Source organism: Cuculus canorus, chromosome 8, assembly GCF_017976375.1.
Source record: "Cuculus canorus isolate bCucCan1 chromosome 8, bCucCan1.pri, whole genome shotgun sequence".
NCBI classification, from domain to species: domain Eukaryota; kingdom Metazoa; phylum Chordata; class Aves; order Cuculiformes; family Cuculidae; genus Cuculus; species Cuculus canorus.
In genome coordinates, this window is record NC_071408.1 from 29,014,478 (window position 1) to 29,041,557 (window position 27,080).

At 38.6% G+C, this 27,080-nt stretch overlaps 1 protein-coding gene across 1 annotated transcript in view; it reads left to right on the forward strand.

Annotated features, from left to right (window-relative positions):
- ST6GALNAC3 (ST6 N-acetylgalactosaminide alpha-2,6-sialyltransferase 3) overlaps positions 1-27,080 on the forward strand; it is a 226,991-nt gene that overhangs the window by 94,013 nt on the left and 105,898 nt on the right. Inside the window, exon 2 of the mRNA XM_054073493.1 lies at positions 10,922-11,116. Within this exon, the coding sequence (XP_053929468.1) occupies positions 10,922-11,116 (195 nt within the window). The remainder of the gene's footprint in view (positions 1-10,921; positions 11,117-27,080) is intronic.

The window sequence follows — 27,080 nt, forward strand, 5'->3', positions numbered from 1 at the left end:
TTATTGTATCAAAGTGCTAACTCTATGAATTTTTGATCTGCTTTAAAAATGTATATCTTGGATTCGATTAGATTAACTCTGGAGTAATCTACACTGAATAAATCTGTCTTCCTTTCATGTGATTTGTCACTGTTTATAGTAGGTTTGTACACACAGCTTTCACCATTATTTTCTAGGCAATAAAAGCAGCCATGCAGAAAACCCACCCATAAATGTCGGAAAATGGAGATATTTTGTTGCATTCCAAGGGCTTTGAAGGTCAAGTTCACTTCAGTTAGCTCACCCAGTGTGAGAGGACTGTGATAGGATGATAGAATGTGTGTTTGGGTAGGATATATGTGTTACTGTCCCTGTACTATTCTACCAGGATAACAGATCAGTGAGAGATTAAACTTTACTGCTTGGAAGAATTTCTTTCAGAAAACTATCAAGTTTTATGATTTCCTCTAGCTCCTATTGAGATGCTCTGCTGAAATAATGAATCCACAAAATTTATATCTTTTAACACAATGGATATTGGCTCCTGATTGTGGCTTTTTGAGTGCAATTCCACTGCAGGTATACCACTCAACTGAGTGCATTTGCAAAATAGGTCTCAGATCATGGATTTTATGGTAAATGTGAAATTGTATTTTGCTTCCTTCTGATAAAAAACTAGTTCATATTAAATTATTTTCCTAATTCCCAGAAGTTAGAGTTCGGCACAAAAGGCAAAGATTGTCCACTGTGGATTGCCAGAACTGCCAAGGAACCTGTTCTGCTGTGTTCCACCAGGCCATGCCACAAACTCAGTACTGCCTGGACACATATTTACCTTTTTTTTTTTTTCTTTTTTTTCTTCTTTTTTTTTTCTTCTTTTTTTTTTTTCTTTTTCAATAAAGAGAAGACATGATCAATAAAGCTCATAATTAAATTGAGGCCACTACCTTGATCAGTGCATTTATTGAGTTTCGGTGCCCTGATTTAAGCAGCTCCCTAGGCACCTGGGGGATATGTCATCAACTTCTTGAGCAGTCATTATGTTCTGTGACTATAATGCTGCATATTCTTTGCTATCTGGAGAAGCCTCCCTTGTGGCAACTTCTGATAACCTCGTGCTCGTGTTATCCAAGGATGAATGATGAACAGATACACATGTTGAAGCAATACAATTGTACTCAACAGGCAAGATATTTTGTTGAAATTCCTGCTGGTTCTCAATATTTTCCTGTGATTGCATCAGCAGCAGCGAGTAAAGGGAGGGGTGAGATCATGCCAGTACCTGGAAGGAAAGTCTGCCAAAAAGATACAGGCTTTTTTGTCCCTCTGTGTTGCTACAAATGCTGCATTATTCAGTGCAGCCCTTCCTGCCGATGGGATTTAAAATGTAGGCCTGCCTTCTATTTTTCATTTGGATCATAAAATTGTTGGTTCTGCTTCTACGAACGTGCAGTGTTTATCACAGTTGATCTGCATCCTTGATCAAAAGCTCTACGCTGTAGTGCTGTGGTAATAGTATGATTGTTAATGTCTGCTATAGAGGTGCCTTGCTGAGTTCTCCATATCTTTGTCCAAAACCAACCCCTTAAAAACCCACCTAGGAATTAATTCAGTGTATGTCTTGCAGATGGCATGTTGTTCTTGCACTGGAAAATGAAAACTTTAGATAGAATGAACCTTAATATGACCATCCTAGCCTTAACACATTCTTTATATGCCTCCATTTGCTCTAAAGTTTGCTGCCCTGAAGGGCTTATATGACAGAAATAGTTTAATGTCTACATCTAAATCTTGGCTTTGAAGTTCTCTTCAGAGATGACATTGCCATGCTGGTGTCTAGCTTCTTTCTCAATCCTTTTTTTATTGGGTTTTCTTTTCCCCAAATCACCTTTATTGAAGCTTCCAACAGAGAAAACAGCGTAAAGAAAAGGACAAAAATTAAGCAGGAAAAGTGTGTTTTCCTCCCTAGAAGTGGTATGTTCCCACCTTATGGCAGAAAATTTAAAATTCCTGTTAGGAAATAGCTGATCTCAGTCTAGACTTCTCTGTAATTATGTTTTGCTTTTTGTTGGCTATAAATGATTATGCCTATTGAAATGTTACTCCATGCGCCAGAAGCAGACATTGTTTGGAGGTATTGAATAATACATTTTACTTTTCTGATGACATATGAGGCAACTATGTATGCACCAGATGGGCTGGAGCAGCTTTACCGAAGAAAACAGGGGAGATTTCTGTGCTTGATGAAGGGAAAGGATCTTGCCAGAACAATTTAGAACACAAGTTTACTTTTTTTATGTAAAAGGCCATCCACGGAGGGTGCTCTTACCTCCTGCCAACCCAGGACAACACAGCTACTCTCCTCCTTTTTGGGGAGGAAAACCAGTCTGAAAAATACTTTGTCTTTCTGCTCTCTGAATTTGGACCTTTGCTCAGTGGCTGGGGAGGAGGTCTCTAATGAATATCTTCAGGACTTTTATCTTATATTCCAGCGCAGAGCCAACCATTCAACCAGACCTTGAAAGAGCGCATATGCCTCCTCATACTAAACAGCGTTTACATCCTGCCACCGGGACCAGGCGTTAGTCTGGGTTGTGTCAGGGTGCACTGCCTGTCTGAGGTGCCCAACACAAGACTAAAATGAGTAATAACCGCCTGCTTCTGTTTTCCTCTTCCTGCTTCCAAATAGTAGGTGTGCTGCACACACTGAGGCAGAGAGAGCATCCACAGCAACTCTCCGAAAGTGCCAACCTCCCAAAGGTCAGCGTGGGGTGAAGCTGGTGTGAAGGGCTAGAGTAAGAGCCCTGCCAAGTGACAGACTGGGCAACATCTCTTTTGTTTTCCAGTGTTATCTGGTCTTTAGAAGGAAACTGAGGCATGGGGCCAATTTTTGTTAGCTTCAAGTCCAGCATGGTAGTCAGAGAACGTTACAGAGGAAAATTCAATGGAGTAAGTTTGGACTTGTCCAGATAGTGGTAGGCAATCACATTGCATTGTGTGAATTTTTGGTTATATAGTTTTTGCTCTGTAGCATTAACTTTCCCCTGTAGGTAAAAGGGAGCTGCAGGCAAGTTAAGATCTCCAGCAAAAGACCTTTTCTTCACAGATGTGCAGCCTGAGAATACTGAGAATGTGAGGATGTTACAGCATTTTATTTACTTTCATTTCTTCTGTCCCCAGCTGCTCTCCTATATTTAATTTTATTTGTTTGATTTTAGTTTTTTTCTTATATAGAAAGTTAGTATTTCTGGAGGTTACATCCCAGTGTAGCGTTTGCTAAACATATAGGTATATGATCGACATCCCTTCCTCCTGCTATGTACCAAACACACTGAAGGTTTTACTGCTAGGAGCAGAAATTGAATTTATCTCACTTTTCACTCTAGAAACTATCACTTTCCCTTTCCCGTGAGTTTCCGAACTGAGAAGTTGAGTGTTTCTGTTACTTCATATAAAATAACAAAAGAAATGCGATAGGCTTTTAATAACGACATCTTTTTTCATATATAGAGATCTGCAGACCAGAGGTCTGCTGGTGTTTTATTGCTTTCTCAGACGCTTTCTGGGTGCATCTGTGGACCTTTTTTGTTATTGCTTTTCTTCTGTTTTGAGCATTTTGAGTCTATTTCTGTTGAAAGAATCAGCTTTTTAAAAGGGATTTTTCATGAAAACGTTGGCAGCTATTGGATATCTGGCAAGATGCATGTGCGAACCGCTCAACTAAGGCTTCTTTCTTATGATGTAGCCTGTCATGAATCTTTACCTATTTCTATAGAGGAGAGACAGAGGTCATCTATTAGATGTATATTTGGCAAGGTAAGAGTTAATAGTCATATATGGGTGTTTTTTTGCCTTTGAACTTTTTCTCAGCAGGTGAAAAATAGCTACAATCAGGTGGCACTTCAATAAGTAGGAACAACCAACTGCCAGGTTGAAAGCTCACAAATTCTTGTACCAGCAGTTCTATTATAGGGACGCAACCGTCAGCCTGTGTGTGTGTCTGAAAGCTCGCCAAGCTATTGATAAGAAGAGCTGGGCAATAATGCAGAGTACGAAAAACAAAAATCGCCATTTGAGAGCTATATTGCAGAGGCTTTTTTCATTTTTAATAATATTTTATCATGCAGAGACTCTATTAGTATTTATATAATCTGTATCTACAGCTACTGATGTTCACCCTACTTGTGAAGGACATGGATGAATCAGTAACAGCAGCTTTAGATTAAATATTCTTAACATATCTTACAGAATGAAAAATCAACAACCTTATTTAAAGCGTGCTTCTCTGCCATGGACATTTTAATGGGTGAGATCTTTTAAGGTACTGGACAACTTTCAGTTGCGTTATAAAAAGAAGCTGCAGGCTGGCAGAAGGCATGCCTTGCTCAGAAGTGTAAGATGCTTTGGTGTTACTGTGCCTCTGTGGTTTGTGGAAATTGGAGCCGTGCTAATGATGTGTTTGCGTCTTGTTGGGAGTAGATTCCATTTTCATAGGGAACCCTAGGCCCGAAGGAGAGTGCTGAAGGAAATACAAATTCAGCTTTGATTAAGCAGGAAAGGTGTGGAAGAAACAGTCATCATAGGACACAGCTATTTGAAAGCGCTGGAAAACCTGAAATATCTTTAAGGGATAAGAATATTTCCAGACAAAACCAAAAGCTCCTCCTTATGAGGCTTTGAGTTCAGGACAAGAGGCAATAGTGATGCAGATTAATTCTTGAAATCTGGGAACACTTTATTTGAAAGGCTCTAAATCAATTCGTAAGCGTGATAGCATATGGGAGACCTTCAAAACACTTCAACAGGTATTCCTTGAAACTTTGAAGTTCTTCACCTTGCATAATTTCATATTATTAGCCAAAAAGTCATGATATTTCTGATGGGAGTGCTGTACGTAATAATGTTATGCTGCTACCTGAGACTAAATGCCAGTAGCGAGAATCCTCCTGTGTATGTAAGCAATGAAGGGTTTTAATGCAGCCTGCTGATATATCAATTGTTTGGACATTGCTGTCCTGATTCCTGGTTTTGTTCGTTGCTCAGGTCTTACCCCAGTTGAGCCTAAGCGCACCCTGCAGACTTTTGGCTTTAATGAAGGACGTGTTTGAATATACTTGGTTTTGCTGCGAAAACCGTTGTGTTGAGCTGTTGTGAGCCTGGGTATACCACCATTCGTATGGCACTGCGTTGTGAATCATAGTGCGAACTGAATTGTGGAACAAGTTTTCAACAACTGGCAGCAGTAGAAGAGGTACAATGAGCTGCGCTCTTGAGAGCTCTTCAGCTGCCTTAGCTACACAAAAGGCCAGAGCTCCTACAGAGGAGGCACACGAGAAGTAATGCATCTTCTATTCATGTCTTCTCAAATATCATAACCTATGAAGCAGTCCTCATTCTGGGTACATTCTTAGAAGAAATACTTTCCAGACCACACAGAAGGCCAAAAGTCCTGTTCCTTTCCTTATCTCTCTTCTATCTGCCTTTATGTGTGCTGCATTTCTTGCCTTGTTTCTCCATCACTGAACTTTATTTCTGCTCTTACTCCTAGCTTCCTGGCTGTTACATTCCAGTTTAGCAAAGGTGCCCTTTTCCAGAAAGAAAAAAAAAATTTGTGTTTTAACCTTAATTTTGCTGAGTTTTGAACCCAAACCAGATCTTACTTCTGATATAAGCTCTTACCTGCTTTCTTCTCTTCTCTTCTCCCGAGAGCAACATTGACAGCCATCTCCCGTGGAGCCTTTGAACATATTCAGGTTCACTTTCACTTCTGAAAGAGAAGAAAGTAAATCTTCAGCTACCGATTTTATGCAAATGTTGTTCGACACACGTCTGTCTCTGAAAGGATCTCTGCTATGTAGTCTTGCTACCTCTTTGAAAACTTCTAGGACACCTGTCTGAGTATCCCTCCAGCAACCCTGTTAAAGGGAGGTTCAGGACAAAAGAAATAGCTGGGAGGCATGTTTATTTCCAATACTATTGAAATCAGTAAGGTATGCTGAACCAGTGCGCTGAAAGAATTTGGTTTTACTCTCTGTTGTAACAGAAAGTAGCATTTGAAGAGGATGCTCAAGAATGTAAAAAGAGAAAATTAAATAAAAACAGTTTTAACGTATAGTGGTCTCCAAAATGAAACAAATTCGGTAAATGTAGCCTTTATTGTTTTCAGAGGTATTGTACTTGAGTAAAAAAACTTGAAACCCTGTATTAATCCCGTAATAAAAGTAGCATAATGTGCAGAGATATTAAAGAGTGATTGAGTTATTCAGTCTGCTTGGAAAGGAAAGTATTGTAAAACTAATACAATATTACTGCGTACTTTGTCATCTAAGAGACTCTAAGCCGTCATGTAAGCCTTTACCTTTGCTTTGTCCTTCCAAGCTCAGTGTTATCCTCTATTCATGAAAATAACAGAAAAAAAAATTTTAAAAATAAATTTCTGAGAAAGGGTTTATTTTCAATTATTGTTTGGAGCACAGAACTTTACTACTTCCGACTTCTTTCATAGCATCTTCCATAATTGATTCAGCTTCGGCACTCCTCTAACTTGTTTGGGCAGACAGTTACAGCAGAAACAACAAACCTGAGAGACAACATAGTTCCAGAATAGAAGTTTAGGGGTAACTTCTGTTGATTTCTGTGTGATCTTAGGGAAGATGCTTTCAGCCTCAGTTTATGCATCTGTGAAATGGGTTTTTACTGTTAATCTCACTCTCATGGGGATTTATTACTGCTTGTAATGGGGTTTGATAGTCTCTGCCATGTAATACATTTGAATAAATGTAGAATAAAGATATTTCCTGCGTACCTTAGTAAAATTTACAACTTATGAAGTTATCTTTGAATGCTGAAAGTATTTCCTTTCTTCCTCCCTGCTAGGCAACTGTGTACAACACAAAAAATGTTTGGTTTATTATTCTATCAGGCATCATTGACCTCTATAAATGGTCTTGTCACCTCCACACTTCTTAACAGATTATGAAAGAAAAATGACTAAAACTTGTTCAGACTGTCAAGTTCTGGCCAAACTGAAGCTAAATAATCACTCTGGCACTGGTAAATAATTAAAAAAAAAGGTGGCATAAAGGTTATAAGTAGCGTTAGATGCTATTTTTCTGAATATATATGTATATGCGTACACCAATAAAATGACTGTTATTGTTTTATTTCTGTGAAGTTTTTCATTAAATCCTAACAAGCACAGTAATGTGGCACTCTTGTTTTGATTTCAGTTCTTATTTTAAGAATAAATTCAAGCCTTAGAAGTGTGAATCATGACAATTGCTTATTGACTTTTCATATGTACGCTAGACAGAACAAGCCTGGTGTCTGAGGAATAACTGAAACCAAAACTGGGATTATGTCATTGTGGAGACTGCAGTGAGAAGAAACTGTTTGGTTCTAAGTGTGTGCTTTCTGCCCAGTGGGGTCCCAGGGATTGCACTTCATGTTCTCCGGTCTGAAGTGTGTCCACTTTTATCTCCTTTTTTCTCCAACTCTGAACGAGCTTCTACTTGGACACTGTGTTGTTAACAAATAGGAAATTTCATCACTCTTCTGCTATAAGATCCTGTATTGATAAGTGTGGCAATATTCTCCTTGCAACTATCATCTAGACTAGTTGTGTACTATAGTGAAGGATATAAAAGGTTACAAAAGCTAAGATACTCTGGAAGCTGTTCAGCTAAGAAACTGTTTAAACCATGTCTTATTGTTTATTTCTCACTGAATGTGTATAAAATATTTATAATTGAAAATATAGTTTTTAATTTAAATGTTGGCAACATCAAAACACCTGCATTAAAGAAAAAGATGAAGACTAAGTTTTATGCAGAGGATGTTTCTATGTTACAGATACTTTTTTTTTTTATTTATTTTATTTTTTGTTAAGATACTACTTGCATTCATGAGAACTGAAAATGAAGAAGGAATAAGATTTGCTTCTGTGCAGACTTGCTAATTAATGTTGGTTTAGCTCTCCCAAATGGGAGGATGTCTAAGTATTCAACATTTTGATGCAGACAAATTTTGAGACAAATTAAGGTCTGGTATTCACCGCTGTATATAGCTTCATACTTCTCTGTCACATCCCAGTCTTCATGTAGAGTCTTCCTGGAGTCTCCAATGCTAAATTTTAAGTTTTATCAGAGGAGAGATAACAAAATTCATTTTCCTAGAGAAAAGGATTTTAAAAGAAGCGCTTACTGACAAATAGTGCCTATATTTTATTTTTTTTTCTTGAGCAGGTAAAGGAGTGAGGAACTTGAGGGGAAACCAATTACTTTTAGAGATGCCCTTTAGAATACCTTTGGCCATTGAGCAATCTGCCTTACTTGATACTTAAGAAGGCTAAAATTATTATAAGTAGCTGCTTGGTTGTTTTTTAGTACTTTTACAGTGAAATATATAGAGCCACTGAAACTCCAATTTGCAATACTCTTTCCCTCAGAGAATGCATATTATGCGATCTCATGACTTTAACCAAACTTACTGAATCCTTAACACAAGTTTTCTCTGCATAAGTTGAGAATTAGGCAGTGTGTTTGCTATTTTTTTTTTCTAAAACAATTAATAAGAGATGCCTTGATTAATTTCTGTTTCAAAAATTCCTTTCTCTCATAGCACATTCCCTCCCGTAGTACAATGTATTTAAAGAGAAGGAATATAAAAATTGGACGGCATCTTAGTGAAGGCCAAGTTATCTACCTACATATTCCGAATTATCAGGGCAGAGGCTCTCTAGAAGAGGTCCCTGTGAGAAGCACACAGTTGAGTGCAACATTTTCAAGTTCAGAACATATCTGTACAAAATAAAGGAAGAAAACCCCAATATTCAACAAAGCAGGAAGACAGAATATGTGTAAATCGGGTAGTGGCATCACTCAAGGCAGTATTGCTGCTTCCTTCAGTGGACATTTTGACTGAAACATGTCCACATAGTGGAATGCTGCCGCGATTGAGAGACGGGACGCAGCTTGATGCAAGCAAATGTCGTATTTATTGCGCAGCTAACATATATTTATACTACTAGTTACAGATAATTAAGGCTCATACATATTGCAAAAAGCAAGCTCATTATTGGCTACATCGTTAAAGGCCAGCTCCTCCTTAAGATACATTTTTGTGATTTCTTGTACTTCTTTATCTATATCCTGTTGTTCTATAACAGCTGTGCTCAAGGGCACCGCGGCCTTGCTTATAAGGATTCTACAAAGAAACTAGTGAGAAACTAGAGGCTGCTTACGCGTCAAAGTTCTTATCTCGCTCCTTCCCAGGGCCTGTGGCCGACAAGTTCCAGCACATCCCCCTTAAACAATCCTTCTGTACTTTGGGTTTTCCCACTGCCTGTCAGGCCCGGTCCTACAGAATGCGACTGCAATGTCCCTTTAAATATTTGCAATATTTTAATTCAGATTTGTAATAAATGCTACGACTAATCCATGCTCCTTCTCATTGCTTTACGATTCTCACTTGCACTGCAGATCCTGGCTGCTCTTTACACTTTCAAGGCCATGATATATAGCTAAACGTTTCTGACTCCATCTGGTACAAAGAGAAGCGACACGGAAGTGCTCCCCAGCCGCTTTATTGCAATTTTAATGTAAAGCTGCTATAATGCACTTGATGAAAAGTGCCGTGGCTTCCATACATTCTGGAAGGTGTGATTGGGTTGCGGCTGCTGCATTGCCCTCTGAAGATTTGCTGGGTTTAATTTCACCTCCTGCGGCCATTAGCTGGCTAAGGTTCCTCACTGAATCGCATTGCCATGATAACTTTCTTCTTCATCATCCTCTTCCCTTTCTCCTCTCAGTGACCTCATTCCATCTCAGTCTTTTGTTGCTTTTTATCTTATAAATTGCAGCCTCCTAATAGGTCAAACAGATAGAACCGTGCAGTTGACCCCCATAATGGGCTTTTCTTACATGAAGTTGGGTGATCAAACTGTGGTAAATCAGTTAAAGCTAAAGTGTAATTAAAGTACAGTGAAAACATCTGTAAATGATACTTCCTCCCATCAGGGAAAACTTAAAAATAGCCTTTATAACAGAGTATCATACCTGGAATCTTTACGTGTGTCAACTAACCTGTTGTGTCCTTAAGTGATTTGCGTAGAAGTAATTCACAGCTAAATACCAGCTGAAAATAAGGGGAGCGTCATATTTCCTATAACTTTTCTGCTGCAGGTGAGGGAGTTGCCCAGGGAAAAATGTGTTCTTTCTGTGGTTATATTAACCAGTCCAACTAACTGGACAGGTGAGAGGTGGAAAGCAAAGACTAATTAGATATAGGCTTCAGATCTGTTATGTTAATAAAAACAGAGGTCATCTTGTCCCGGATAATAATGCTTCTCTTTGTAAACTCTTGAACCTGCAATAAGGCAGAATGTTGTGCTGACTTCACCGACCGTTTATTCTAAAATATTTAAGGTTAGCTTGTGGGTTCTGTGGCATGGGAATTGTTTAAAATTATTGTACAATATTTACAATCTGTAGCAATCGTTTCTAAAATCAGCTTTGTGTCATGCGGCTGCAGATGGCATTATCACTGCATGTATTTGTCATGTGTGTAAAGCAGTGATAATTTTGAGGGGAGACTGGAGTGAATGTTTACATAAAAATCTTCATTCCAAACACAAAGAAAATTGAAAACAGAAAGGTATTTTCTTAAACTTAAAAAAAAGCCCATTTTTTTAGAGCAAAACCGATTAATTTCCAGCCAGTTCTAAAAGAAACTCGTGAAACCTCTGAAATGCAAATGTATTGAAGCAAAATAATCCAGTCACTTGTCTCCTTGTGCTCCTGCAGCAAGGTGAATACCATAAAAATAATTTCACATAAAGCTCTCTAAAGTGGTTTTCCTTCATCCTACAATAGAAGATATGTATTTTTTATTAAAACCAATTCTTCAGCTTAATAATTTATTTTCTTTCTTCTTTTCGTTACAGAGGAAGTCTGTTGTTGCTGTGAGTTTCATTGCAGCATTCCTCTGTCTGATCATCGTTCGTCTCACAAACGAAGTGACTTTCCCTTTGATCCTAAACTGCTTTGGACAAACCAGCGTCAAATGGATACCACTATCCAATGGCCAAAGGCAGCCTCTGAGAACTCATTATGGATATATAAATGTGAAAACACAAGAGGTAAGACCTGGTATCAAAGGCACAACAAAGCGGACCAGTAGATTTCTCTTTCTCTGATCCCACCTAACTGCTTTTATACCAACCTGACCAGTGTAAAAGCTAAAGCAAGCAATGTTTCTGAGCCAAGCGTTTTTCAAATGTGTGCTACCACTTAAATGACCACAGATTATTCTTTTTAATCTCTGCCATGTCTGCAGTGGAGAGAGCAGCAAGCTGTCCTCAAAATCCTGCTTGGTTGCAATGAAGAGTGATATTTATACAAGCAAGAGAATATTTCAGATGGATTTCAAGCTTTCAGTCCCTTTAACTCAGAAGGGAATTTTCTTATGTGTGTTTGTAGTAGTCCTAAAATATTTAATTTTGATTGGGACATCCAAGAAGGAAGTAGTTTATTTGTGTTTGTATGTGCATGGAAAAGTCGGTGTTTTGTGGAATGAACATTTGTGATTGTAGAAAAGTTATAAAGCTAGAGATTGATTGGATTTTTCTTAAGCTATTACATTCACAACTAGTAGCTATTTCAAAGCCAGGTATGTATTTCCAGTCTGTATTTTAAAATGCTTTGGCCTCTACCTCCTTTGCAAAAAAGTTGTTGTGTGATAAGAATACTTGTGTGATGAAATTGTATTCTGTAGGGACTTCTGCTTTAAATTTATTTGACAAGATATCTAAAGTTATTGTTAGGTTTTGGTGGTAGAGGTGCTTTCCCCCAGACTCTTCTCCCTTGTCTCTCTCTACTATTTATAATAGATGCAAACTTGTAAAATAAGCTAATGTATAAATTAACTTTCTAAAAGTTTTTTCTGATCAATTACAGCATTGTCATTCATGAGAAATGCTATCCGACTTCCACTTACTGCTACTTCTTTTTCTTTATAAAATTGCATTTATTATATTAATGAATGAGATTTATTCACGTATGAGCTTTTATAATGAAAATACTTTCCCACTTCATTTTATTCAGTCATAACTGTATTAGACAAGTTAGTTATTTTTTTACCTTCAGAATGTTAAATGTAAAAACCAGAATGGGAGAGGATTATACATTCTAGGATGCAGCTACTTTTAAAGTTCTGCATCTTTAAATTGTTGTCCGTGTAAGATGCAGCGCTGAGTATATTGGGGGCCAAAGCACGTTGTCTACAGAGCAGAAAAAGGAAAAGCACCTGAAAGGAAGGGAGTTTTGAGTCAGGGAATGAATCCTAGTCCCAGTGAAATGAACAGAAGCTGCTGTTGAGTTCAGAAGGACTCAAGTTCCATCCAGCATATCTTAGATACAAAAGGACCAGGAACCCACCGAAGATGAGGGCGATGTGTTCTGCATGTCCCTGGGTTACAGCCGCAGCAGCAGGCATGGAATGTTAATAAGACAGAGCTGCCATGGTCACTTGATCACTATCAGTCTGAACTGATAACTGGAGAGGAGAGGAGCATGCTAATCCATTTTTATTCACCATTGCCTTCATCAGAGGTTAGATGTTGTTTGCGGGAGCCTTAATTCATTCTTAAATTTGATAACACGCTTGGAAGTTCTAACAGTAAATGGAAATGAATGTCCTGAAAGTTGGTGACCAGTATTGATTAGTAAGACATTTGTCTCAATTTAGCTTAGGTCATGAAGGACTCCTTGAACTTAGTAATTTTAATTGTTTTCCCCCTTGTATTTTCAGATTACATTAATATTTGCTAATTAAAATGATAATGAAGAAACTGAACATGCCTTGCTAATTGTGTCTTCTGACTTAATTATTCCCTACGCAAGGGAAGATTCATTGTGCTGCCCATGTGAAAAGCTTTTACATGACTCATGTTCCTAACTCACATTTGTAGCTTTCTCAAACTACTAATTTTTATAACAAAGATTGCTTTAAAATATGCATTTGTATGCTATTTGCAATAAAATAGCCAGCAATTCTCAATCACTCGCAGTGATTAAAACCACAGATCTCCCATTTCTGTAAGTTGAATTTCTGCTCATTTCATAGAATTGGGGTATTCTTTTCTATTTGTTTTATGCTACTCTCGTATGTAAGACAAGTAGAAAGTCTGATCTGTGAATGCATCTAATGCCCTAAACAAATGTGGCCAAGGTTTTTGCTAAATGGGACGCAATGGGAAAGGATAAAAAGGTCAGGAAACTATAGCTTAAAGAAATCTGAAAAAAATATGTGATGGAAGCGAAGGTGGGAGAGAAGGCTTTTAAAGATGTGATTTTTGCGTTCTCTTCTTTTTTGTTGTTGTTGTTGAATGTGTTTGTGGTTTTCTAGGGTGTCCTTTGAAGCCTGTCACCCCACTGGGCTCTACGTGTCTCCTGCTGTCCAATAGCACTCCCTCCTGTTTCTCAGCCACTTTCAACATCCTTCTCCTTCTTTTCTTCACATTTGTTCTCTGTTCTCCTTTATCCTGTTCCTCTCAGGCTGCACTCTGAGGCCTGGCTGCGGGCAGCACGCCGGCGCGCTCTCACACCAACTTCTCATTGAACTTAAATAGCACATACACAAGGTCAACACAACAGAGTAATTAGAGTAAGCCCCTACCAACCCAGCCAGTCATCTGACATGACAGGGAAACTAGAAGAACTAGACAAACTACAACTCTACCATTCGTGTCCCTTCCTCACATACTTTCTGAGGAAAAAGGTGTAAAAAAAAACCCCAGGACTTAAATCCATGGGAAAAAGTGTTGAAGTTACGAGGACCTGATTTCTTCTGGGGGTAAGGCTGAGTGGGATGTGACCTGAGAACTTTATGAGGTGATGGAAAATCAGATATTTGGTGGTTAAAGATGAAGTGACAAATGATTTTTATTAAAGATGATCAGGAAATATGGTGATATGAATGTCTGTGTTTATCTCAAGTAAACAATGGTGATGTGTATACTATTAGCTATGATCAGAATGTAGAAAAGACGTATTTTTTTAATTTGACTTGGTAGTATTATGCTATGGAATTTTTATTAGTAAAAATTCTGAAAAAAATATAATTAGTCTAAGTAATTTGGGAGTATTTAGTATAAAATGCAGAGACACATAACTTAATCACTAATTAAGGCTGTACACAATACAGGGTTGTTGCTATGGTTTCCTTGATTTGTAGCTATAGCAACAGCTTTGAAAATACTGATTTTATGTTCAGTAAACATAGTATATTTGAAATATAAATAGATGTGAAGTATAGTACTGTACTGTCCCATTATGACTAGACAGATTTCAGTTTGACTTTTGAGGTATTTCAGAAATAGAGGACTCTTCACACAGACAATTTGTATCCAGCGCCTGCCCTCCCTGAGCTCGAGAGAACAGGATCCCTTAGTAGTTCTTCTCCATGCGATCGCTTTTTGCTTTTCATTGTCCACATCCGAGAGGACTCTCTGGGATTTGCATGAGCCTACGGCAGCCTCTTTGGCAGTATTGCTCTTACTCAGCTGCAGGAATTTTAACATTTCAGTGAAAATATGTACGGGTAACATGACTTTTCTGTCCCCTATTTCTTCTACTTTTACCTATGGATTTTTGATAATAGGTCCCATGAAATCCATTTTTAAGGAGCACCTATCGTGTGTTACTTACTTTTATCCTATTAATGGTATTTTTCATAGAAAATAATACTTTTATAAAACTCCACGGTTGTTACCTAATTGAGGTCTATTGTCATTTGAGTAAACTCCACCCCAAGCTGATGTAATTATTCTTCTTGTGTATCAAAAATGGTCAAGCAGATGAAAAGAAGCAGGTATTGAACACATAACCTTCCTCCTTCTGTCATACCACTCCTACTGTAAAAAGGCTTCTGGCAAAATTAATGAACATCATGTATTTAAATTGCAGCATTACGACATCAATTTAAAACCCATTAGCAGTTTGAAACTTTATGCTAGGCAAGTCTAATAGTATTCTTGGATATTTGATTGTGCTTTCTGAAAGGTGAATATTGAATAGATTTTTACCCTACTGTCAGTATTAAAATAATATAGCATTTTCTTACATACGTAAAATCTGAAATATAGCAGCAATAACACTTGAAACATAATTATACGAAGTATATTCAAGTGCTATACAAAGATTAAAACTGTTCTTGGAAAAGGGTAAGTTCTGAGATGACCTAAAATCCCTACATTAAACTGCAACTGAGAGATCTAATGGCTTCATCTAAAATGAATTCTGAAGGAGAGAAGAGCCTTTGTGTCATGAACATTGAAGAATCTCACAGTACAGAGATGAGCACTGGATAAAAGGAACATGCATTGTAGCAGTTAAGATTTTTTTAATCCTATTGTAACTGAAAATCTTATCAACACTGTGTTGATATTGAAGAAATAGCTATAGAATATGTTATTACATAGCGTTTTGTCCTGTAACCTGAACAAACTGGTGTATAAACATTAATTGCTCATCGGTTGTGGCACCCACAGCCACATTTATGTGTGAACATACAGCCTGAATATAGTTGCTTTTCTTCTTTTTTTTTGCCAGAAGTTCTGTGGCAGAACTAAGCTGAAACGAGTGAAGCTTTCCACAAATTAAATATCCTGGATATGAATAAGATGAGGAGGAGGCTATAGGCCTTATGCATGTCCTTTTATCTTTTAACAGAATAAAATAATATTATAACAGAATAAAATAACAAAATAAATAACAGAATAAAATAAAAACAGAAAAAAAAATAACAGACTAAAATAATAAAATTGCATTTGAAAAACATAGCACCTGAAGTATGGAGGAAAAGCTTACATAACGTGTAGAAATAGGGGCTATGTGATATATTCTATCTGACTGTAAGATAAGGCATACACCATTTCTGCAAGAGCAAAAGCGCAGTTATCAAACATGTTACGAGTAATCATAGGAAGGACCCATACTAATCATGAGAGAGCGTGTTCTTATAAAACTTGAATAACTACATTAAAAATGGCACAGAGAGCAAAGAATGTGATGGATGTTTTAATATTAGTTTCTTTCCAGATATGGGAAGTCAGAAAAAAATTAAAAAGAACTGAAATTTTTATACGAAATACTGAAAATAAGTAAAGCTAATGATCAGCCTTGGAAGGGTTTAAGTTTTGCCGCTGCTAGTGATGGATACAGAATGACGCTTCTCACTATGAAGATAAACATGGAGAATAGCATGGGGCTTCATGTCAAAACAGAACGTTCCAGACCGTGAACTTGCATGGTGTGTTCAGCTGACTTCAGAGACATTTGTTCATACTCTTGCTGGGAAGAGCTGGGTCCTGGAGAGACTAAAAAGCCACATCAACCAGAACTCACTATGACAGAAAGTTGCATTAGTATTTAATTTCTGACACAACCGTGACTTCCGTCCTGTCTGTTCCTTTGGGATCTTATTCATTGTTACAGCTTAAGAATTCATAGGGTATTTTGTTAAGGAAAGGTCATCTGTTTCATAGCCATTTATCATTTATATCCCTTCTGAGACACAAATTTATATTGGTTGTTCAGTTACATCATTTCAGCCTTACTAATCATATAATAATAATGATAGTAATAATGGAGGTAAAACTAAACACGCGTTATACTCTTCTCAATATTTTTCTGCTTCTGACATATAAATTTCTGGGAATAACTTTTCTTGGGAAAATTACAGACGTATTAGCTATGTAATGTTTTTAATGGCAACCGTATTGTCTGTTACATTTCTGAGAGATTTGCATGGTGGGTTGTGGGTTCCCATCCTCCCACCCCTCTGCATTTGTGAACTATACCAGAACTAAGATCCTTATTCTGGAGCCACCGGCACACACTTGAAATTAAATTGCTGCTGAAGACTTTAACCACCAAATGAACAACTGAAGAACCCAGCTTATGTTACAGAAGCAGACCTCACTAAACAAATAATCACCAGAGTCTCTGCTGCCCTCTTGAATGCCTCTTTTTTGCGTGGGAGAAGAGAGAACCATCGGAATAACCTGCAAGTTCTGCTTGAAAACCACTCAGGCTGTTATGAACCTACAGGAGAGAAGGGAACACAGATGATTTGTATCCTCAGTAGAGTAAATCCTGCCAGCTCAGTCTTTTTCCTTCTGTATATATGGAATTAGCTTAGGTTTTTAAAGCTGCCACAACTCTGATGGTGTCTCACGAGGAAAAAGTCAAGCGGCAGGATAAATATATTGAGTATTCTATACAAAGGAATTAAATCTGGTCCACACAGAGCCTGGATATGATGAGTCTAACAGTGCTGCCTGCATGGCAGCTCTGCTTTTTTAAGAAAAAAAGACTAAGAGACTTGAGAAGAGATTACTATCAGCCAGCGAGCTGTGCCATCAAAAGTCAATCCCTAAAGAATCTGCGCTGTTAGAAATAAATGTCTATGATGCACAGTCATGGCCTGGATTGATCTGTTGAGAGGAGCTTATAGGTTATACTGGAAAAGATGCCTCGTCTCATAGATTTGCCTTCTGCCTTGGTTATGTGTAATTTCCAGAGATTTCTCCCACCTTCTTGAGGATTTTTTTACTGCTAGCAAAGGGGAGGTTTGTATTAGAATCCTTACGAGAAGGTGCCAGCTGTGTTTTCTGTGCAAGAAGTGTGAATGATGCTTCTTCGAATGAGACATTGAAAATTGAGTTGAGACCATTTGGAGAAGAGAAACAAACCTAAGTTTTGTAGTTGGCCAGCTTGACAGACAGACTCCTATCAGTCAAATTTTGGTTTAATTAAATGGCAGTTGGACCAGACAAAGGGAATGGAGTATTCTTTAGTAAAGAAAAGAGCAGAGAGATTTGGTGTAATAGCATCTTCAATAAGATCAGATTACCGGGGAAGATAGGAAAGATGGGCTTGCTCATGTGATGGGCAGATGAGGATGAGGCTTTTGGTCAGAGAGAGAAAGGAGGAACGTACTGTGCTTACTTTGGATAAGAATTGAATTCTGTTACTGTGATATGATTTCAGCTTTTGTCAGTAATAGTTACTAAATGAAGGACAGACCAGTTTGCATTAATAACAAGCAAGATGATTTCTTGGCATTCCGTTTAATCAGCTGCGAGAGCAGTCCTGTATCATTTACTCGCTGAATACTGTTGTTTAAAAACTAAGATGCCTCCATCATAAGAAGTTCAGTGTCACCCTCCTGAGTTTATATCTGGAGTCTATTTCTCGTAGAGATTCAAAGCATCCTTTGCAGCAAAGTGTTGCTAGTTTCAGACGCAGTGATGACAGCTAAGGTACGCTGTGTACTGGCATATAAAATACACCACAGAGTAAAAAGAGCCAGTGAAAATGGGATTTTGCTCATATAATTGTTTCTACACAAGGGGTTTCTGCTGGCTATGGCAATCAGCAATTTTAGCTCTTTGAGCTCTTGCCCAGCATAGCTATTCTGGCAGAGATGTGCAGTGCTGAGCTGACCCCAGGCTATTAATACTTCCCTGCAGGGAAGCAGGATGCCAGCCACACACACAGAGTCACGTATACGTGCACGGGTGTGCACGTAAACACGGCAGCTAGAACTTGCTCAAGAGACAGACTCCTAACACTGACGATCACGCCAATTACTGGCTAGTTTTACAGCCACAGCCATCTTCCTTGAAAGCCTTTGCTTTCCAAGTTTGCTCCCATGGCCATCTGTCATAGCCTGTGTTTGGCAGCTCCAGGTTCTGCCGAAAGGCTCTGTGGATTGAACACATAGTTTTACCTTTTTTACTGTTCTCTGAATTGGTGTAAAGTTTGTACCATGTGAGCCTTTTCTCTTAGGCTTTTTGTTAGATTAAAATGTGAATCTTAAGTGCATTTTTGAGCCATTAATCTGTGCTATCTGCTCTCAGACTCGGCTGGAACAGGTGGACTGGTGTAACTGCTGCATAGAGAGAAACGAGCTCTGAGATTCTCTTAGAGCAGATGCATATTGCACTAACAATAATTGCTTTTCTTGGGATACTATTTCTTGTCTGGCTGAATACATTAATCTGTACTGCCAAATATGTGTTATTTGGTCTGTAAGACAGCCTGCATGACTGTCGTGTCAAAAACCTCACACCCCTTTCTGGCATTACTGTTCTGGCAGCATCTGTGCCTTGGAGCTCTACATGATAGAGCTACACTATTGGTAACAAGGAGCTCCACTCTCTGTGGCTGTAGCTGTAAATTTGGTCTATTCATCATAAATCATTTTTTAAATACCTCTAAACAAATAAGCAATATTACCACTAACATTGAAAAGTTCCTGTTAAATTGTGTCCCTGGGGCTGCAACCTAAAATGAAAGCAATGGGGAGGGGTGGGATGAAATTTAAATCTTGTGTTATCTGTGATATTTCTGCCCTTCATCTTTATTCTTCCTTCTCCCCATTTGATATACTTCTTTTGTATTCAGCTAGTCAGAGATTACAGTAATCTGTTTCCTGTCACTCAGAAAAGCAGTTGGCATGCCCATTAGATGAATAAATACAGTGTTAAATGAAATTACCGAAACAACTGTAGAGAAATTACTTGAGTGATTTTGGGATTGTCCACTTAATAACAACAATTCATTCTCTGCTTTTACCCTCAACCCCAGGGGTGCACATTGCTTCCTTTACTGTGCTCATAACAGTCAAGTAATAGCATCGTTTCTCAAAGTACAGCTTCTTGAATTTGTCTTTAAGAGTCTCTTGTAGTTAGGACCCAGAGTTTTGGGTTTGAAATCGATGGAAATACCACAGGTCTTAGATCAATATTTCTCAAGGGGGAGGGCAGAACCCACTTGCTCCAGTTAGATACTGCAAAGATTGCTCAAGGACCTTGCACCAGCCCAAGTGCAAGTTGGTTTGGGTTGATTTCCCTGCTTCTAGTTCAGTGATGAACCCTCTCTCCCTTCTGCCCCTACTGGCACTTAAGATTCAGGTTTGTAAAGAGAAGATATAATTCATGGGCTGCATCAAGTTGAAAAAGTATTTTTCTAAGCTTTTCTTCAGATGACTTCAAGCTCTTATGAAATGCCTGGCTGCATGCACAGGAGTCACACCAAAGTCACCCAGGGCAGTCCACGAAAGCATAGATCAGCACTGGCAAACATCCTACAACAGAAATTAGACACTGAGGTGAAGGACAAAATTTGGCCCTTAGGTAAAAACAATAACCCTTTATTTGATGACATGCAGTGTATTATGGCATTGATCAATGACTGACAATTTTGTTCTTGGGTATATTTTATGTAATTAATTCTATTGATTTATTAACGTTGTCAAGCTTACGATACAGTATTTCATGCCATCTTATTTCTAGCACGTAAAAGATTTGTAATGGCTATCCTACTTCCTGTAAAGCTCTTCTTTTCTCTTTTTATTCAGTCTCTGTCCTCTCCAAATCAGCTTGCCCTTCTCTGCCTAAAATTACTTTTGCTATATCATAGTATCATAGTATAGTTTGGGTTGGAAGGGACCTTAAAGTAGTTCCAACCCCCCTGCCATGGGCAGGGACATCCCACTGGATCAGGCTGCCCAAGGCCCATCCAACCTAGACTGGAACACCTCCAGGGATGGGGCAGCCACAGCTTCTCTGGGCAACCCGGGCCAGTGCCTCACCACTCTCAAGAAATTCTTCCTGATGTTTAGTGTAAATCTGCTCCTCTCCAGTTTATACCCGTTCCTCCCAGTCCTGTCCCCACATCATCATCAGATTATCTCTTCTCCAAAAATATGTAACCACTTAGCACAGCTTCTAAGGCTTTGCTTGGACATTTAGGAGCAGAGAGGTTGCTCTTGATAAGCCACCTACTGCTGCATTCTGCGCAAGGTTTGGCTCCCGAATGGATTTAGGATGTAGCACCAAAATGAATGCGTTATATTGATCCAGTCTTTAGCTGAAAAAGCAGTTGGAAAAGCAGTGGGGAATAGATTTCAAACCAGAAGAACCTATAGAAGAACTCTGTCCCAGGTCAGAGCTTATGTCTGGTTGTAAGTTTCTTTCCAATGTATTTACAATCATAATTTCTTTCTTATATGAAGCCGGTCCCTAAAAACTTTATATGTAGTCACACTAGTGCCTCCCAAAGGCTGAGTACAGGGACTTTTTGGTGTCCTCAAGGCGAAACAGAGTTAAAGAATCGTAGTTTTCTCAAACACATAGCAGATGGTATTTCTTCATTAATCCTCTCTATGGTGGACCTTCAGAGAGTCCCACAGGAGGAGAGTGCCTTAGAGGCTGAGGGACCATCCGGTGGGATCGCCCATTCAGGTGAGTCCACTCATTTCTCCAATTGGTTCTTGGTGTTGGATGCACCTTGTCATCACCTGTATCGGTGACAAATGATGGAGGTGATAACATTACTGTAATGCAAATAATAATGTTTAGTGTTGATCTTTTACTCGAAAGAATGGGCAGAGGAACAGGCTAGACCTCTTTCAAACTAGCCTCAATTTTTGTTCTGTTGCTGACATGGACCAAAGTACTGTTCACTGCTTCCATTTTATTCTGTTTGTGAAGGCATTGAGCTCATAAAGAGCAAATAATGCTGCTGGATCAAGTCACTTCTGGTCAAGTTCAAAAGGTAAAATGGGGGCAGTCAGATCAACCCTCATAAAGTGACTGAGGATCTGCTGTCCCTGATATTGCTTATTGCCATCGTATTGCAGACAGAACTTAATTGTTGGAACGACACCAAAAATAATCCTCTAATGCTTTATTCTGATTGACAAAGGACAAAGCAATCTGCGTCCTGTGACAGCAGGGTTGGCCCATATTGTATAATGATATATAGCAACTTTCATAGACTGCTATTAATTTTTGTGTGAATTCTGTCTGTCTTGGATAAGCATGCGTAACTTCCAATATATTATTTTGGAGCTGAGCACAAGAATCAAGGAGAAATGGAGTTTTGTAGGTATGGAGGCTGGTGATAGCTGAAAATGAGAAGGCAAAACTGACAGATAATTGTAGATGAGAAGTCATTTTCCAGCAATGGATGGGGTTGTTATTGTTTCCTGTTTAAAACGAGTTGCCACTTCTGCCTGCCATGATGTGAGGTAAATTCTGTAGTGAAATCTAAAACATTTGTTATGTTCAGTCTGTTGATAATCGCTTAGGAACCAGCGGTATGGAGCTCCCTCCATTTGCTCTTAAATGGCTTGCTCCCATTCTGGTGGGTGTTATCCACTCTTCATTTCCTGGGCAAGAAATGGCCTTCTGTTAGGTCGTTTATCTGAATAGTGCAGAAATCACTTTCTGCAAACCTAACTATTATCATAACAGGATCCTTAAAAAAAAAATTACAGCTGCACTCCGAGGTTTCCAAGATTAGTGTCTTCCTTTAAAGCCTCTATTTCCTCTGGTATTATTTCCAGTCCTGTTCACTGAAACTACAGTGCATGTCTACCACGAAGAGTATGAATAATGCGTATATTTTTCTTCTACTTTTAATGTGGGCTACGTGGTTGCCTATACAAAAAAAAATCTAAAGCTGGAAAAATCCAGTTGGCCACTCATCTGCCTGGTAGTATGTGGCTGACCCATATTCTGCTTTCACTCAGATTATAACCTCTCTGCATTATAGTTTACGATTATTGGGCTTTTGCCCACATCACTTGGAAGAACGTGTGTTGCACTAAGAGTTCACCACTTCAGTTTTTCCTCAGACTGAGTTATGGAAAATGTTACAGCTGTTTCTACCTCTTCATATCCTGCTTCTTTAAAGTACTCAAATATTTCTACTTCATCTCTACTTCTTTCTTCCAATGTGTACACACACTTGCAGTTCCACCTTCATCACCACGTCATCAAGCAAAACTCTTCCCTATTTTCCTAATTTATCCATAGCAAAAGCCCACTCCCTCCTCAGTTTCCCAGAACTCAGCATGTGATTCATCTGAAATGGGAAGAAGAAGGTAGTACAACAGGTTACCTCTGCTTTGAGATATCGAATTACCCGAGATTTATTTTTTCCTAGAATGCCTTGGATGTTTTTTCATGTGATGAATCACTTCATAGTTTCCCAAGATGATGCCCAGCTTGTTACTTTCCTCATTATTTTTTCTGCAAATACCATTTATTTTCTCCTGAAGATCATTTGTGGCAGATTTAATGAGGAAAAGATCACAAAGATGTGTGGTGTTTGAGGCTGGGCGGCTTTTGGCTGGGGTGAAGTTAATTTTCTTCAGAGCAGCTCATGTGGGGCTACACTTTGGATTTGTGCTGGAAACAGTGTTGGTAGTTCAGGGGTGTTTTAGATATTGCTAAGCAGCGCTTACACAGAGTCAAGGTCTTTTCTGCTCTTCACACAGTCCTGCCAGTGAGTCAACTGGGGTTACACAAGAATTTGGGAGGGGATGCAGTCAGGACAGCCGACCCCAGCTGAGGAAAGGGATATTCCACACCATATCACATCATGCCTAGCATATAAAACTGGGGGAAGTTGGCCGAGAGGCCACTGCCCGGGACCTGGCTGGGCACCAGTTGGCTGGTGATGAGCAATTGGTTTTTGTTTGTATCGCTTGTCTTTCTTGGGTTTTATTTCTTTCTCTTTTTTTTTTTTGTTATTTTCCTTTTCATTACAATTTTTTATTATTACTATTATATTCAATGATTAAAATGTTCTTATCTCAACCCACGAGTTTTCTCACTTTCACCCTTCTGATTCTCTGCTCTCCCATCCTGCTGGGAGCGAGTGAGCAAGCGACTCAGCAGTCACTGGTGTTTAGTTGCCAGCTGGGTTTAAACCATGGCAGAGACTAATTAAAAAAGGTTTAGAAGTAAAAGCATAGTGATTTGTTTATGTCTTTTATTTTGTTTTTTTTGTTCATTTGTTTGGTTTTGGTGGTGGTGTGTGTGGGGATTGTTTCAATTCATGTGAGAGATCTTAGAGCGGTTTGTTTCATTCTTGGAAATAAGATGGCCATCATTTTTTTTCCATTCAATCTGCAGTAGTGTTCTTGCAGTTTAAATACATTCATTAGAGGAAGAGCTTTCATAATGGAACGTGCCAGAATGACTCAGAAGTTAGCAGTTCATTTCACCTTTAAAACACCTGATTTGTATGTACATTTATAGTTCCTGTATATTTAGTTTAAGTGTCCAGTTATCTAGGAAGTTGTATACTGAATTCCTGAAAATCAGGAATACTTTTTATCAGTCTCTACCAAATACAAAAGCACCTCTAGTACTTTTCCTTCATTCACTAAACACGTAATTTTTCTTTGAAAAATGTAGTTTGTCTGGCAAGACCGTTATAATTTTAGCAGCTCCATATAACTAACAAGCATTTCTACGTTAGATGTGAGCAAGTAGATATTGCATAATACATCTTAAAATCTGTTTGAATTTTTAAATTGCTAGAAGATTCATAATTGTAATATTTTCGCTTCTTTCCAATATGAGTATCTCTATAAATAACCATTAGTTGTTTCTGGATGCAATGGAGTGTTTGTCTACTTCGTGATGTCCTAGATTTCTACTACTTTTTTTGTATTTGAGATAAGATAAACCCTAAAAAAGCGTTCTGCACAGAGGTAGTGTCTATTATTTAATGATCCTAGAGGATTTGGAAGGGCAAACATATTCCTGGATTGTTTGCTTAGGTTTGCTCCCAGTATCACTGTAAATCAAACCTCAGATTTTCATGCTTTGTGGAACATGTGTGTGTGTCTGCAAGACTCTTCCTGTTAAATAGATTTGGTGTCCTGTCAAGTTTGCAGCCCAAATTCTCTCACTCTTTGCAAAGCACTGGTGACCGCTTCCTGCAACAGTTTAAGAGTGAAAGAGAGTGAAACAAGGAGAAGAAATGTCTGTATATTGGCAGCTGTTAAACTCAGCCCTGTGCTTGGTGGCATTTTAAAACCCCATGTTTTTCTCCGTCGTATCTAAAGTGTTTATGGTAATCAGCAGTATTTGTGGCTGTAATATAAATTCTGCTGTGAAAGGATGTCCAGTGTCATTTTGTAGGGGAAAATGGACTTGACATGAGCTTTGGTCCACAGGTAATAGGTTCTTGAAGGCTCAGAGTGTTACTTTCAGCAAAATGCTAATCTGCCAAATTGGTACATTTAAGAGTCACCCATAAATGCACCCTTTGCATTTGATTGTAACAGTTACGAATGCTATTTAATGGTATCGTCCTTAAACCTTCCAGTGAGATACTCCCTGGAGAAATTACTGATGAAATCACTATAGTGTTGTAGAAATGAAATAGGTTCCTACTGAAATTATTCTCAAAATCTAATTGTAACTTCACTGGAATTTTTCCCATGATGGGCATTTAGTGTATGCGTATTTCTTCTTTTTTTATAAAAGCAGTAGTTTTATTTGTATGCTTAATTTTGTTTCACTATCTACTATGCATGTATTAGGTTTTGCTTCTCATTTTCAGTTGTAGTCAAAGATAAATTTAGTCCAGTTTGCCTTTTATCTGGTTTTCTTTCATTATTATTTCCCCTGTCACATGAATGAATAAAGCAATGCATTTCCTTCCCTGAAACCTGCCTAGGATTGCTCAAATTAACACAATGAAAAGCTCTATTTTATCAATACCTGAAATGATGCAAGTCCTCTCAATTTCCTTTTGAGGGCTGCCTTGGAAAGAGAAACATGCTTTATTATTTCTTGCCTGCAAATCAATTCAGATTCCTTTTTTTTTCTTTTTTTATCAAATCTCATGCTGTACCTAAAGCTTTCTTTTTAGGTTTGTGATTCCCCCTCATCTTCAGTTCTGGCAGTCTGATTAAACAAACCTAAATCTTATTACTTATAGTCCGTGAAGAATAGGTGAAATCCTTGATCAGATTGGAAGGTTTCTGTGACTGCCCAAGATACCCGAGCGTGGTACACCACGCTTCCATGTCATCGTGTTATGTTATCTCTGCATTGTTCTAGCTCTTGTTAAAAGATATGATATTTCACCCCTTTGAGAGCAACATCCTGACATCCATCTGTAGTTGTACCGTTCTTTTTTCTGCTCTTGATCTTACAGTATAGATTCATCCTGTGAAAGGTAAAAAATGCCCATGTCTGTTCCTCAGATTCTCTCCCTGTAGTCACAAAGCCAGGGCACAGAGGGGGTAGATGGCCACCAGCCGCTGCTTTTGTCACCAGCCATAGAATCAACCTGACTGCTGGGCTCAGAGGAAAATGGTGCAGAAATAGCTTTTATTTCTTGCATTCACGTTTCTTGCATTTTTTAGTTCTTCCTAAAGCGGCAGATTGAGTGAATGATAATAACCTAATTTGATAATTATTGTTGCAAGTTTCCCATCAGGAAACTGGAAATCCATGAATCCATGTTTCTCAAAACTTACAAGTACATACTACCTCTGTACAAAATGTATTAATGTGTACTTGGACTCAGAACCCTTATTTTTCTTCAAAGTAGGCTGCCTTTCCTCCTAAACTGAGAAAGCTTTGTGAAGTAAAGAGGGCAATATCTTTGACGTGGTTTGGACAGTCCCATGGATTTCTATTCCTTTGCTTAACAATTACTTCCAAAGAATTGCAGACAGCAGAAGATATTCCTTAGGAGCAAATATTGCTATAGACAACCATCGTGCTTATGTTCTACTGTTGCGAAAATTGCCGTGGGGTTGTTACCTTTCACCCAGGTGGTCCCTGCTGATGGGCAGAGATGACCTTGGTTTAATGTCTCGTCTGAAGGGAGGCAGCGCTGACTGCGCCACGACATCCCCCAAACGCTGTGCTGCAGCGTCAGCATTGGATACGAGCCCACGTCTCTGTCAGAGATGAGCATCTCTGACCTTCTTGCGTAGAGGCAATAGTGCTGCCAGCTGTGTTGTGCTGACAGGCACAGGACTTATTTTTGAAATCCAGAAGTAAAGAAATTGAGCTAAACACAACACACGCTTCTGCTGTAGGAAAAAAAACCCCAAACACGTGGCAATAAACCCCAGACAAGCTCACCTTCAGTTTCCAAATTATTTTGTTTTCCAGGTTGCTGGGAGTAATTTGCTTTATTAATGAAGTTCTGCAACATGATCTATTTAAATTTTATCCCAGAATGAGTTCTTTTAGCTGAATAAAAGCCTTT